Genomic DNA, 13,203 nt, shown 5'->3' with positions numbered 1-13,203 from the left:
GCACGCCCCCTCCCCGCGTGGTCCCCTGGCACGGACACAGCCGCCGGCTGAGGCCGCACCCTCTCTGCCGTGGCACCGGCCGGCGCTGGGCCTCCGTGCCGGCAGGGGGCGCTCCGCGGCGCTGCCTGCCACGCCCGCGGATATCAGCGGCTGCCCGGAAGGAGCTGCCCTTTCCCGGCGCAGCGCAGCCATGGTGAGAGCGCGGCGCGGCCGCTCCTCGCCGCCATCCGCCGCCATCCCTCCCCCGCCGTGGGCTGCTGCCGCCCCCACCGCCTCGAGGGGCGTGGGAGGGAGCCCGCCAGCGAGGCTGGGGGGGGCCGGGAGCCCGGGGGGGAGCGGGGAGGGACGGCTGAGGGGGGGCCGGGCCTAGCGGCGGCCTGTAACGCATCCCGTCCCCTCCCGTAGGCCCGCGGCCCCAAGAAGCACCTGAAGCGTGTGGCTGCGCCCAAGCACTGGATGCTGGACAAGCTGACGGGCGTCTTCGTGAGTGGAGGGCGGGGGCGGGGGGGGGGTCTGGGTCCGGGCTGCCCGCGGCAGCGGCCTTTCCCGCTCTCTGCGGGCGCAGGCGGCCTCGCACCCTCACCAGGGGTTGCTCAGGCGCGATGCTGGGGGGAGGCGGGGGCGGTGAGCTGGGGCGGTGCAGGGGAGAAGGGGGTGTCTGCTCTTAGGAGGTTTGCGAACAGCATTCCTGTTACGGCGTTTGGAGGGGATTGTGGCAGTGGGGTAGCTGGCTGCTCTTCTTAACCTGCTTGTTGTGTTTTTCCTTCACTGGGGTGCGTCAGTAGATTATTGTACTGTGTTGGGGGCAGTGTTTTGTGAGGCTGGCAAGATTTGGGGAAAAGGTCCTGTGAATACCAGTAGAAGATATCTGCAGCCCATCTCTGCCTGCTTAGCAGTTACATTCCACACAGCTGTCCTCGGGTGCTGCTGAAAGAGCTGTTGGGGCAGTAGCATTCTTCTGCTGGGGACAGTCCATGCTGCTGTTCTGCTTGAGCACCCAGCAGAAAGCTTCTGTTTGCAGGCACCCCGTCCATCCACAGGCCCTCACAAGCTGAGGGAGTGCCTTCCGCTCATCATCTTCCTGCGGAACAGGCTGAAGTATGCCCTGACAGGGGACGAGGTCAAGAAGATCTGCATGCAGAGGTTCATCAAGATAGATGGCAAAGTCCGCACAGACATCACCTACCCTGCAGGCTTCATGGGTGAGCAGGGAGGGCTAGGGCAGGTACCTCAGGCAGCTCTGCTGCACTGGTGGGGGGGATGTTTTGTGAGGCTGACATGGTCTGGGGGGAAGACGCTTTCCCAATGGAGTTGAAGAAAAGAGAAGTATAAGCAGTTGCCATTTAGTTTGGAGTTGTGCACTGCATTGAATACCAAAGCCAAATATCTGTAGCCTATAACTGCCCACTTGCATATGTGTAAATTGCTGTTCAGACTTCAGCCTTTGTCAGTTTTTGCTAATTTGCACTGTATCACAGTAAAAGATGTGAGCCTGTGGTCAACAGACAGTACTAACCTTGTCATTCACAACTGAAGCATTGTTCAGTGGTCCCTCGTTCTTTTTAAACGTGAGTTTTGTACCGAATTACAGTGTTGGGTAATGTACTTCATAACAGCTGCTGCTTTATTTCCCTCTTTGAAATCAGATGTCATCAGCATTGAGAAGACAGGCGAGCATTTCCGCTTGGTGTATGATACCAAGGGCCGGTTTGCTGTTCACCGCATCACAGCTGAAGAGGCCAAGGTGAGGGGCTTCAGCTTGGTGTAAGCATGGGCCCAGGTGCATTTGGTCAGGACAGTGTTTTCTGTTTGGCATCTCCTGAACAGGAGCTGTTGTCTCTCCTCCTTGAGAGCTGAGTCCATGCCACCTTTGAGAAGATCAGGACCTTCACGGTTGGGGTACAAAGCCTTTGCTGGGCGGGGGGGGGAGACATGAGAGCAAATCTCAGATGTCATGAGTGACATGAGAGCAAATCTCAGATGACTGCAGGTGCATTGTCTAGTGCTTGAAATGACCACTTTTGGCATAGGCTGGCTTACCTTTGCAGGGAGCTTTGGGTGGCTCTGCTGTGGTGTGGTGAGCCTTAGCATTGGGCTCTGCAAGCTAACAGTGATCAGAAACATGGTACTGCCTGTGGTGCAAAAGCCTTGAACTCCTTTCTGAGTGTTGTGGAAGTGTTTACAGAGCTGCCCTCTGACCCTGGGTGTCAGGGAGCGACTCCTGCACATGTTTCCTTAACCCAGGCCTATTGGCATGCCTCAGCTATGAGTCTGTGCTCTCCTTCACACGTCCTTCCTAAGGGCAGGCTCTGCAGGCACACAGTGATACTGAGGGGAGAGCTGGCTGTGCTGTAGCCAGCTGTGGTGTGTGCTTGGGGCCTCTGTCCCCCCCATGATGTTGCTTTTACCTTTGTCTGCCACTCCGTGTTGACTTGTAAGTCCCAAAGTGGCTCTGAAGGAGTTGGGGGGGATGTGAAAGGCAGGAGAGAAACCAGGGTGCACTGGAGGAGGGATGCAGATTTCTCTTGGGTCCTGAGGACAGGCAGCCTCTGCCTCCCCTGTGTGACCACGGGCTTCAGGGCAAAATGAAGAAACTGCCTTAGCGTAGGCTTTCCTGGGGAAATGCTGCCAGTGTTTGTGGGGAGGCTGAACCCCAGGGTGGGCAGCTGTTCCTGCAGCCTATGTGTTTTCCAGTGGGGCTGTAGTTTAGCCACGTGTCAGCCCTACGAGAGGTGTTGCTGGGGCAGTGAGCTGGGCAAGTTGCTGCCTGGGCTCCTGTTGTGAGCCCTGGAGTATCTGGGTGTTTAGCTTGGGATCTGAGGTCTGCTGGGGGACAAGAGTCCCCTGGTCTGTGGCGCCACACTCTGCCTCAGTTGAGCAGTGTTGGGTTTTGTTTGCAGTACAAGCTGTGCAAGGTGAGGAAGATCTTTGTGGGCACCAAAGGAATCCCTCATCTCGTCACCCATGATGCCCGTACCATCCGCTATCCAGACCCCCTCATCAAGGTGAACGATACGGTCCAGATTGACCTGGAGACAGGCAAGATCACAGATTTCATCAAGTTTGACACAGGTGGGTCTTGCATCCCATGCAAAACACTGTACTCTTCCCCACTGTGGAGAGCAGTATGGAACTTAAATACAAATGCCAGACATCTTTGCTCTAAAGTAGAGAGGCAGTGGTGGCAGTCTTGGGAAAGGGGTTGTTTCCCTGGGGCATTTCCACCTGGAGCTGGAGCAGGGATTCCTCCCGTGTGGTGGCAGTGGGAGGCATTTGGCGTAGGGACTTGGAGTGATTCCGAAAGCAAGCAGGTGCCAGGTAGAAGCAGTGAGCTGAGAGCAGAGAGCCTGCTTGAACCTGGCTCTCAGAGGGGTGTGAACGGAAAGCTCTGGGCAGCCGTAGGGAGATTCATAGAATCATAGGGTTGGAAGGGACCTCTGGAGATCATCTAGTCCAACCCCCCTGCCAGAGCAGGGTCACCTAGAGCAGGTTACACAGGAACACGTCCAGGCGAGTTTTGAATGTCTCCAGCAATGGAGACTCCCCCACCTCTCTGGGAAGCCTGTTCCAGGGCTCTGACACACTCAAAGTAAAGAAGTTCCTCCTCATGTTGAGATGGAGCTTCCTATGCTCAAGTTTGCCCGTTCCCTCTTGTCCTGTGCCCGGGCATCACTGAAAAGATCCTGGTCCCATCCTCCTGACACCCACCCTTTAAGTATTTATAAGTGTTGATAAGGTCCCCCCTCAGCCATCTTTTTTCCAGACTGAAGAGACCCAAATCCCTCAGCCTTCCTTCATAAGAGAGGTGTTCCAGTCCCCTAATCATCTTGGTAGCTGTCTGCTGCACCTGCTCCAGCAGTTCCCTGTCCCTCTTGAACCGGGGAGCCCAGAACTGGACACAGTACTCCAGGTGTGGCCTCACCAAGGCAGAGCACAGGGAGAGGATGACCTCCCTCGACCTGCTGGACACACTCTTCTTGATGTACCCTAGGATGCCATTTGCCTTCTTGGCCACAAGGGCACATTGCTGGCTCATGGTCATCCTGTTGTCCACCAGGACTCCCAGGTCTCTTTCAGCTGAGCTGCTCTCCAGCAGGTCAGCCCCCAACCTGTCCTGGTGCAGGGGGTTATTCCTCCCCAGGTGCAGCACCCTACACTTGCCCTTATTGAATTTCGTAAGGTTCCTCTTTGCCCAGATCTCCAACCTGTCCAGGTCAGCGTCTTTCCTGGGTCCATTCCTGGGTCTTCGTTGTGGGAGAAGGTTTCAGTTGCAGAGCCGTGAGCAGTACCAGGACAAGTGGTATGGGAACGCCACCATGGTGCTGTCACAACCAAGAAAGTGGTTGGGCGTGTTTGGTACAGGCCCTGGTGCCAGACAGCTGTTTGGCTTCTCAAGGTGTGCTAGGGTTCCTGTGGGATGTAGATGTCACCAGCTGCTCCAGTGGCCTCTCTGTGGCCAGTGTGGCTCTGTCCCTGCCCTTCTCCAGTGGTACTCTTCAAAGAGCCCAAGCAGAAGGCCTTCACCACGGCACCTGGTGCCAGCTCTTGTCACACCTGTCTTCCTTCACCCCAGGTAACCTGTGCATGGTGACCGGTGGTGCCAACTTGGGCCGTATTGGAGTGATCACCAACCGTGAGAGACACCCTGGGTCGTTCGATGTGGTTCATGTGAAGGATGCCAATGGCAATAGCTTTGCCACCAGGCTCTCCAACATCTTCGTTATTGGCAAAGTAAGACTGCGCGGACACCAGGCGGGGGGGTTCTCTGCTGCTGTTGGGGGCTGCTGGCTGAAGCAGAGAGGCCTTGATGTTCTCTGCGGGCAGCTGCCCTCCCGCACAGTGATGCTCCGCTGCTGGCACCAGTTCTGGCACCGCTGCCTGCGGTTCTGCCTGCTCTGCGCTGGCCCCTCTGGGAAGGGGAAGCACGTGTAACTTTAGGAACGGGGACGTTTTCAAGAAGCAGCCCTGTGGTTTTTGAAACCTTCTGAAAGCTGAGTGCTGAGCAGCGTTCAGATCTTGAATGGGACCTGGGCAGCTGCTCTGACTGAGACTGCCCTCCCCACAAGGCCTCTGCTGTCTGACCATCCCCACTGGGCTCTTCGGTCCAGGGTGGAAAAGGGCGGTGTTTGGCTTTTGTCTGAAGTGCAGTCCTCATTGACGTGAGTGCAAGAGGCAGATGTAGGCCTGTACACCTTTGGCGCCTTCCTCAGGGGCTTCTGCTGTGCCAGTGCCATGGCCATGTGTACTTGGCCCAGCATGGGCAGGGGCTGGCTTCTGCTGCTTTTCCCTGCTGAGAGGGAGAGCTCTGTCCCTGTTTCATGATGTAAGGTGGCTGCTTCTCCCTTGCTGCAGGGCAACAAGCCATGGATCTCCCTGCCCCGTGGAAAGGGCATCCGCCTGACCATTGCTGAAGAGAGAGACAAGAGACTGGCAGCCAAGCAGAGCAGCGGGTGAACTCCAGCCCAGGCTGGCAGCGGTCCTTGCGGTATCCTAATTAAACCATTTACCAAATGCCTGTGTGACTGTCTGGGAAGCATCGCAGGGCTTTGGGGAGCCAGGCCTGGCCAGTGCAAGCCCACGCTTTGCTCTCTGCTCATCTGGGGAGGCTGCTGGCGATCACAGTAGCTGCCAGAGCCATCTTGTAGAAAGGCAAGGAGGGGAGCAGTGGGAGAACCTCCAGGCTGCTCTGTCCTTGGGAAAGTGTTGGCACAAACGCTCCTGGACATCGTTCCCAGGGACATGCTGGAGGAGCGGGGGACGGGGAAGAGCCATCTGGGCTCTCTGTGGGGCCGGTGGAGCCAGACAGGCATGAGGCCCTCTGGGACTGAGAAGGGAGGAGAGGCTGTGACCAGCGCCATGGCTGGGTGGTGCATTGGCTGGTTGGGCATCTGGGCTAGGGGTGGCAGTGCCAGTGATGGAGGATGGGCAGCTTTTGGGAGGGACTTGGCTGGGGCAGAGGAACGGGCTGCTGGGGACCCCAGGTACTGCAGGAAAGGCGAGTGCCAAGCAGTGGCCCGGGGATGGGCAGACATGGGCACTGCACAGCAAGGCCAGAGGAGGTCCCAGCTGGTCAGGAGGTGGAGCACTGGAGGCATGGGCCAAGGGTGCAGGCTCTGCTCGGCTTGGAGAAGGGGGAGCCGAGGGGCAGAATGCAGCCCTCATAATCCAAGGGGAAATGGTTAGCGACCTTCTGCATCGCTTAGACACGCACAGGTCTATGAGGCTGGTTGGGACGCACCTGAGGGTAGCTAATGAAGCTGGTGGAACTGGTCACCGACCCACTGCGCTTCTGATCGCCAGGCGGCAGCGGCGAGCGCGATGGGTCGCGCTGTGCTGCGCATGCGCCCGCGCCCGCTGCCCCCCGCTGCAGTACCTGCTTTTGCTCGCCAGGCGGCGGCAGCGAGGGCGGTTAACCGCGGTGAAAAACGCGCGTCGGCGGCTGCCGGCCTGCAGCGCTGCTTTCCGCGCAGGGGAGGGTACCTCCTGCCCGCAGGCCGCCCGGGGGTGGCGGGGCGGGGACCGGGGTCTGGGCAGACTGCGGCAGGGTGCTTGTGCGCTGGTGGGGAGCCGGGTCTGGGCAACACCAGGGAGGTACCCGAGACCGGACGGAAGGGAAGAGGAGAAGAAGGCGGACAGCCCCTTGCCAGAGCTCCGTGGAGTCTCCCTGTCACCACCACCACCAACCCCCCACCACAATCCTCCGAAGATGCAGGCCCACATGCAGGCATAGCAGCTGGTGCCCTCTGAGCTGCAGGAGCCCTGTCTGTCCTCGAAGCAACAGACCTCAGGGAGCACTGTGTTGGGGACAGGCCCTGTAGGGGGTTGATTTTGTGCTGTTGCACACAAAGCTATAAAGTTTTTAAGGAGAAAAAAACGGGTTTGGGTGAGTTCCCTGCTGTCAGGCCTGGCCCCATGGCCCCGTTGCCATGGCGATGGCCCAGCACCTCCACCAGGGTGCCTTCACGATGACAGCTGCTCTGTGCAGACTGTTGGGAGAGGGGGCCAATCAGAGGGCGGGCTGCGTGCTCCGATTGGTCGGATTGCCTCACCGGGGTGAGGCGCGACGGGGAGTGATGGCAGTGATGGACCAATGGAGTGTGGCCTCCCTGATTCTGGGCCTGCAGTGGGGGAACCCCCTCTAACTTGTGGGGAAAAATATCCCAATTAGGGGCTCCCGGGAAAGCTAAATCCACCTGGATTTGTGCAAATCAAAAGGAGAAAAAAAAAATAAATTAATGCAGGAAAAGAAAGATCACCAATTTTTATGTTGTGGATAAAGCACCACCCTTGCCTCCCTCCAGGGTACCCCTCAGACTTGCTGCTGTCACCCTCCCTGGCCCTGGTGCCTCACGCGGAGCAATGCAGCATCCCTGGGGCTTGTTCTGGGGCAAAAACCCCTGTTCCACAGGTTTTTGGTGCAGAGGCACTGGCTGTCACTGCCTGGGCTGCAAGTGCGGACAGGGCAGGGAGATCGGAGCCCCACACCCCAGTAAGTGGTTCCAGTTCCCGGCTGGAGTGAAGCAGGCTGAGAGCGGTCACCGCTCATCACCCTAATGAGCAAAGAGAGCAGGATATTTAAAGTGGTACTGCTGCCCGGTGGCCGAAGGCTGGTCCTGCAGGTGGGGAGCAGCGCATGCGCCGTGGCCACGCCCTGCCTCGGCCACGCCCCCTGTCCGTCTCAGCCTCGCCCCCGGCAGTTTCTGACCACGCCCCCACCCCTTTGGCCACGCCCCCGAGCATCTCCACCACGCCTCCTGTCCCTCTAGGCCACCTCACCGGCCATCTCTAGCCACGCCCCCACCTCCGTCACGCCTCCTGACCCATCCTGGCCACGCCCCGCCCCGGGCCCGCCCAGGCCACGCCTCTTCCCGACTCGGCCATGCCCTGGGCCCCTTTCTGGCCACGACCCCGTCCCATATCTGACACCCTCCCTGCCCCTCCCTGGCCCCGCCCCACCGCACGCTCGATTCTGCTACCCCACCCCCGTGGCCCAAGCGCGGTACCGCGCGGCCGGCCCCGCACGGGCGGCTGCCGGGCGCCATCCCTGGCGGCGGGGGAAGGCCAAAAAAAATCCCAATTTCGGGCTCCTGCGAAAGCCAAATCCACCTCGATTTGTGCAGCCGGAAAGCAAAGAATCCCCCGTTCTCATGCCCAAAAGCAAGGCCGACAACTTTTATGCTGTGGAAAAGCGCTGAAAGCTCCCAAAATCGAATAACATGGGAAAGCGAAAAAAAAAACCCAAAATCAATCTGGGGAAAATAGGGTCCTCCTCGGCCCCGCCTCCTGCGCCGAGCTGCAGTACCGGCTTCTGCTCGCCGTGCAACAGCAAGGAACGCAGCGGCGTGCGCTGTACTGCGCACCCCACCTGCAGTACCGGACCGTGGACGCAAGGCGGCAGTGCGCGCAGTGACGCGCGCCCCCGCCGGGACATCTTCACAATGGCAACCGCTCCCGGGCAGATGGGCGGGAGAGTGGGAGAGCTCCCATTGGTCGGATCACGTTCCCGTGCTTCCATTGGTCAGATCGCCTCGCCAGGGTGGAGCGCGGTGGGGACTGACGGCGACGACGAACCAATGAAACGGGGACTCTTAAGGAGGGGGGCGGGCGGCGGGGCGACTGCCAATGGGCGCGCGCCGTGGGCGGGCCGGGCCGCGGCGCTCTGGAAGCGGAGGGGGCCGGGGGAAAATGGCGGCCAGCTCCAAAGCGGAGCGGGGCAGCCCGGGCGGAAAGCGGGGCCCGGCGGGCAGGTGCTTGGCCAGCGTGGCCGCTGCGAGCATGTCATGAGGTAGCTGGACCGCGTCAAGGTGAGCAGGGAGCGGCGGGGGGACCTGAGGGGGGCCCTGATGGGTGATGGCCTGAGGGGGGACGTTGTCTGGTCGGGGTGGGTGGCTGGCCCCGGCTCCCCGTGGGGTCACTTCGGCCTGGGAGGTTTAAGGTGCGGTGCCGGCGATGCCTCAGAAATAAAGCCCGGCAGGGCGGTAAGAAAGCGGTGCCCGGGCCATGCTAGTGCCATCCCGCAGGGACGTGGGGCCGAATCCCCCGCAGTTCCCTAGCACTCCCCCAAAGTGCCCGTGGGGCCCTGGGGGTGCCGGGTTGTGGGGTGGCTGCGCTCCCTCAGCGTCGCCCAGGGGGACTGCAGAGGGGCAGCTGGTTTGGGGCCCGACCCGGAGACCAGGTCTCTTGCTCCCGGGGCTGGCAAAGGGGCTCGTGTGGCTGGTTTTGCGGCTGAGAAAGAGAGAGAGTTGTGTGGCTTTGTGCTCGGGAACAGGGCTCGAGATGAAATCCGCGCCAGGCCCCCTCTCTGCGCGGAGGGTCCGTCCCGGCCCCGCTCCCGAGGGCAGAGGTGGGGTGGGTGTCCCCCGCCTCGTCACCATTGGCTGAGTATGACAAGCAGGGTCATTTCTCTGCTCTTCTTTAGCCAGGGTCACCTTCTGCAGCACGGAAAGAAAATAATGCACGGCTTATTCCGCTTGCTGATCAGGTAATGGCATGCGTGGGGCTGGAGGAGCAGGGAGACACATTTGCGAGTTCAGGGACGCTACAGATCCTCCATATAAAAGCCGCAGAAAAGGCAAATTTGCTGCCAGTGCAGAAAAGCTGACGAGGAGTTGCAGTGAACAGAGCGTGCCTCCTGCCTGAGCAGGTCCCGTGGTAGTTAGGAATGGTTTCCTTTGGGGTCAAAGCCTGAACTTTCATCTAGGATAAATTAAGAGCTGCCTGTTACTTTTGGTAGGGTCAAGTGTTTCTCTTCTGTTTGCTCATAATTATTTTAGGGGCAAGTGTGAAGTAACCTTTTTTTTTCCTATGTATGACTCAATTTTTACTAGTCCGCGGTGTCAGTCTAGTTAATGTTTGAGGACCTAGATGCCAGTGGAAACATAATGAATGAAACGTGATGGAAACTGATGTGTCGCTTGATTTTTATTCTTTTTTATTATGATTATTTGACTGTGGAGGGCATGTTTTTCTGTGGCTCAATCCACATTGTTCTGTGGAGCCTTCAGTCTAGGACCTTTAGGCAAAAAAAAATTGTTGTTCCAGAAAAGGACCAGTCCTTCCTAGTACTGAGGTGTAGACTCAGAGGGTTTCTTAAGTACACGGTCAGAATGAAAGCCAAACTTCACTGGATGTTGCTGCTGTTGGTCTTCCCTTTCACTAATGGCCCTGCAGCTCCCTCATGGGTGGGAGCTCTGAATCATCATTATTTTTTTTCTAGTGGTTATGCTTAAAAGTTAATTAGTTTGCTCCCAAACATGCCAGTGAATAAAATTGTGATTGTTAAAACCAGAAGAATGACACCACTCTTAGAGATCTTGACTATTTCTGAACACGTATTCATCATGTGCAAATGTCCTCAGGATACAGATCGTCTGTGCTTTGTACTCTGATGAGACAATATGCTGAGACAGGCATGAGCTCCAGCAGACAGGAAAGATACGAGGTTTTAGTCTGTTTGTTTGTTTTCTTTTGTGGGGGTGGGGGGTGTGTGTGCTTTCAAAAACAGAGTGCACTGCTGACTGCAGGTGGCAAAGCTCTTTCGCTGCCTGACGTCTCCTTTTCTTTGTCACTCCTCTTTCGTGGCTACAGCTTTCATTTGGATAATTTTAGAAGAGCGATTAAGCGACTTGCCTATGTAAAAGTGCTGGCGATACCAGGAAGGTAAATACTTGAACCGGTAGCGAATAACTTGGCTACAAGTAGAATTTCTGAAGGAAGAACAGCAGCAGCAGCAGCAGGAAGCAAATTTCAAGTTCCCCAAAAATTGTTTGTGTCCAATGCATCAAAGTTTAATTGCCAAATGTTGTTTGGCAGTACGTGCCACGTGGCTGGTTTTGGTAAACATAAACTTCCAGGAAATTCAGGGTTGTGTGTGGCAAAAGAAGTCCCTCTGTCTGTGTGTCCTGCTCCGTAAATGTCCGGTGGCAGGGCTGTTGTGGGTTACTTCTGATCTGAGCGTCAAGATGCAGTTTTCGGTTTACAGCTTCAGAAACCACATCCCCTGATATGGGTGCAGGTGAAGGTGACCTTGGGCGTGCAGCCTGCGCTCGTGGGGACGCTCTGGAGCTCCTCATCAAACCAGCTGGGTGTGCACAGGCACCCGCAGGGTTGCACTCTGGTCTGAGAATGTGCCGTGCTTTTGGTGTTGGGAGGTGGAAGAGAGTGTGTGCCTGGTAAACCCAAGGGCAGCCAAAAGCTGGGAGGGCCCCTGAGCAGGTTTGGTGACAGTTTGACAAGATCTCCACCGTTGGGAGAAATGGCCTGGAAAAAATCACTGCTTTGTTGCAAGGAGACTGTTTAGAAGGACGGGTGGGTTACCATACCCTTTAACAAAAATATTCAACTCAGGACATATAGGGTGAGGAGACCCAGGCTTTATGAAGACTCACGAAAATGTACATAGGTGTGGGGTTCTGTCGCAGTGTGTATCTCGGAAAGTGGCTCTAGCGCAACTGAAGCTGCCAGTGAGTCAAAAAAAGGCAGGTTTGTCTAAAAAACGCAAAAGCTCCCGTGGCCTGCATCAACAGTTGCACCAGAGATGATGCCAAATGCTTTTTCCTCTGCTCGACTCTAGTCTTTGCAAACGTCCACAAAAGAAGGAAGCTTTAGATTCCTACCCAGCTTTATGCTAAAGGTTTTTTTCTTCTCTCAGCAGAACGTCAACTGCCAGTGTTTCTCCACAGTCACCCTTTCTTCTGCCACGACAGTACAGGACAGATGGAAAGGATCCGGAGTGCTCTGTGAGTACGAGGTGCATCTGCGATGTGCGTCTGCTTTTTTCTTAAGGTCCTTGTCATGTGGACTTTGAGGTTAACATGAAGGCTTGGTTAGCTCTCCTTTTATAGTTTTTGTATGACATATTTTAAGAAAACACTAAAAATAATATAAGGTCTGTTCTGGAACGTGTTATGCCCATGGCAAGGCTTACTTCCCAGCATTTATTTTCTCTTCCTGAAAGCATAATCTTCTCTTTATGTGTGCTTACTGTTAAGCGATGCTGTAAAAAAAATTGTGTACTAAAAGGGGGAAGAAACTGTAAGAGTTCAGATGTTCAGAAGAAGCAGACTCTGTATTCATGATAAAAGCTTTATGCTTTTTCAGTCAGTAAGTCTTTAGGTTATCTTATAGTAGAACTTGAGAAACCTTACTGAGATACTGGCATCTGTCCTAAAGGCGATCGAGGTCAAAGAAGAGACATTTACAAACGGGGACAAAGCAGCGTCGCTTCTGCTTGTTTTCCAGGCATTCCCACGAATCATCAGCAGCCTCATAACTAGTGATGGCGAGTCCTGATGTGGTTTTGGTGAGTTGTTGCTTGCATCATGTCCTTTGTCTGTAACCTGCGGACATTTTGACGTCGGTTGTAAATTGATTTTCTGAAATGGAAATGTTTCTTGCTCAAAGCAGTTGCCTTTTAAGAAGTTCTCGGCAGAGCGGGTCCTCAGAGATGAAGCACTGGGCAGTAGAAGTCATGAGCAACAAGACTTTGCGCTCTCTTTGCATTTCTTTGCTGGCCTTTGGGTTCTCGGTTGTTACAGTCAAGATCTCATAAAACCGTGTTCCTCCATGCATTCAGCACGGCCAAAAGCATTCGCCAGTCTGCTGCTGCTTTTTCGTATCCTGATGGATTGTGGCACTGGGGATTTGATTTCCCCCGCAACCCTCAAGAGTAAAACCATTTGGGAGGGATCTCTTATCTCACTGATTTTTCTATGCTAAATGAAACTTTAAAAAAAAAAAAAAGCTAAAATTGTATAATCACAGAATCACAGAATCTTAGTGGTTGGAAGGGACCTCTGAGATCATCGAGTCCAACCACATAAAAAAAAAAAAAAAGCACCCACCTACTGAACTCCACACCCACAACCCCACACACAACACCCCACCACAAACCAATAATCTTGGGCACTAGAGCATGCCCTGAAGAGCCATGTCTACACGTTCCTTAAATACCTCCAGGGATGGTGACTCCACCACCTCCCTGGGCAGGCTGTTCCAGTGCCTGACCACTCTTTCAGTAAAGTAATTCTTCCTAATATCTAATCTAAATCTCCCTTGCCGCAGCTTCATACCATTTCCTCTGGTCCTGTCGTTATTCCCTTGGGAGAAGAGGCCAACCCCTGCCTCTCTACAGTTTCCTTTCAGGTAGTTGTAGAGGGCAGTGAGGTCTCCCCTCAGCCTCCTCGTCTCCAAACTAAACATGCC

General features: G+C 55.8%; 1 protein-coding gene and 1 long non-coding RNA gene across 2 annotated transcripts; both read left to right on the top strand.

Annotated features, from left to right (window-relative positions):
• Window positions 1-13: 13 nt before the first annotated feature.
• On the top strand, window positions 14-5,511 carry RPS4X (ribosomal protein S4 X-linked). The gene is made up of 7 exons (XM_063346919.1): window positions 14-193; window positions 406-483; window positions 1,022-1,202; window positions 1,647-1,744; window positions 2,901-3,072; window positions 4,574-4,731; window positions 5,353-5,511. The coding sequence occupies exons 1-7, from the start codon at window positions 191-193 to the stop codon at window positions 5,452-5,454; spliced, it is 792 nt and encodes a 263-aa protein (XP_063202989.1). The 5' UTR covers window positions 14-190; the 3' UTR covers window positions 5,455-5,511.
• A 3,129-nt stretch (window positions 5,512-8,640) lies between these two features.
• Window positions 8,641-12,396, top strand: LOC134520446 (uncharacterized). The gene is made up of 3 exons (XR_010072445.1): window positions 8,641-8,804; window positions 11,654-11,738; window positions 12,241-12,396. It is a non-coding gene; the product is annotated as an uncharacterized LOC134520446 (long non-coding RNA).
• The last annotated feature ends 807 nt before the right edge of the window (window positions 12,397-13,203 follow it).

The sequence above is a fragment of the Chroicocephalus ridibundus genome, chromosome 9 (genome assembly GCF_963924245.1).
Source record: "Chroicocephalus ridibundus chromosome 9, bChrRid1.1, whole genome shotgun sequence".
Lineage (NCBI taxonomy): Eukaryota > Metazoa > Chordata > Aves > Charadriiformes > Laridae > Chroicocephalus > Chroicocephalus ridibundus.
Note: the sequence above shows the minus strand (reverse complement) of the source record. Positions and strands in the feature narration are given on the sequence as shown.

Excerpts from the sequence above, each read along its gene's own strand:
- RPS4X (XM_063346919.1), top strand. Across the intron at positions 484-1,021 it reads ACAAGCTGACGGGCGTCTTC|GCACCCCGTCCATCCACAGG; the intron begins GTGAGTGGAGGG and ends TTCTGTTTGCAG. Across the intron at positions 4,732-5,352 it reads ACATCTTCGTTATTGGCAAA|GGCAACAAGCCATGGATCTC; the intron begins GTAAGACTGCGC and ends CCCTTGCTGCAG.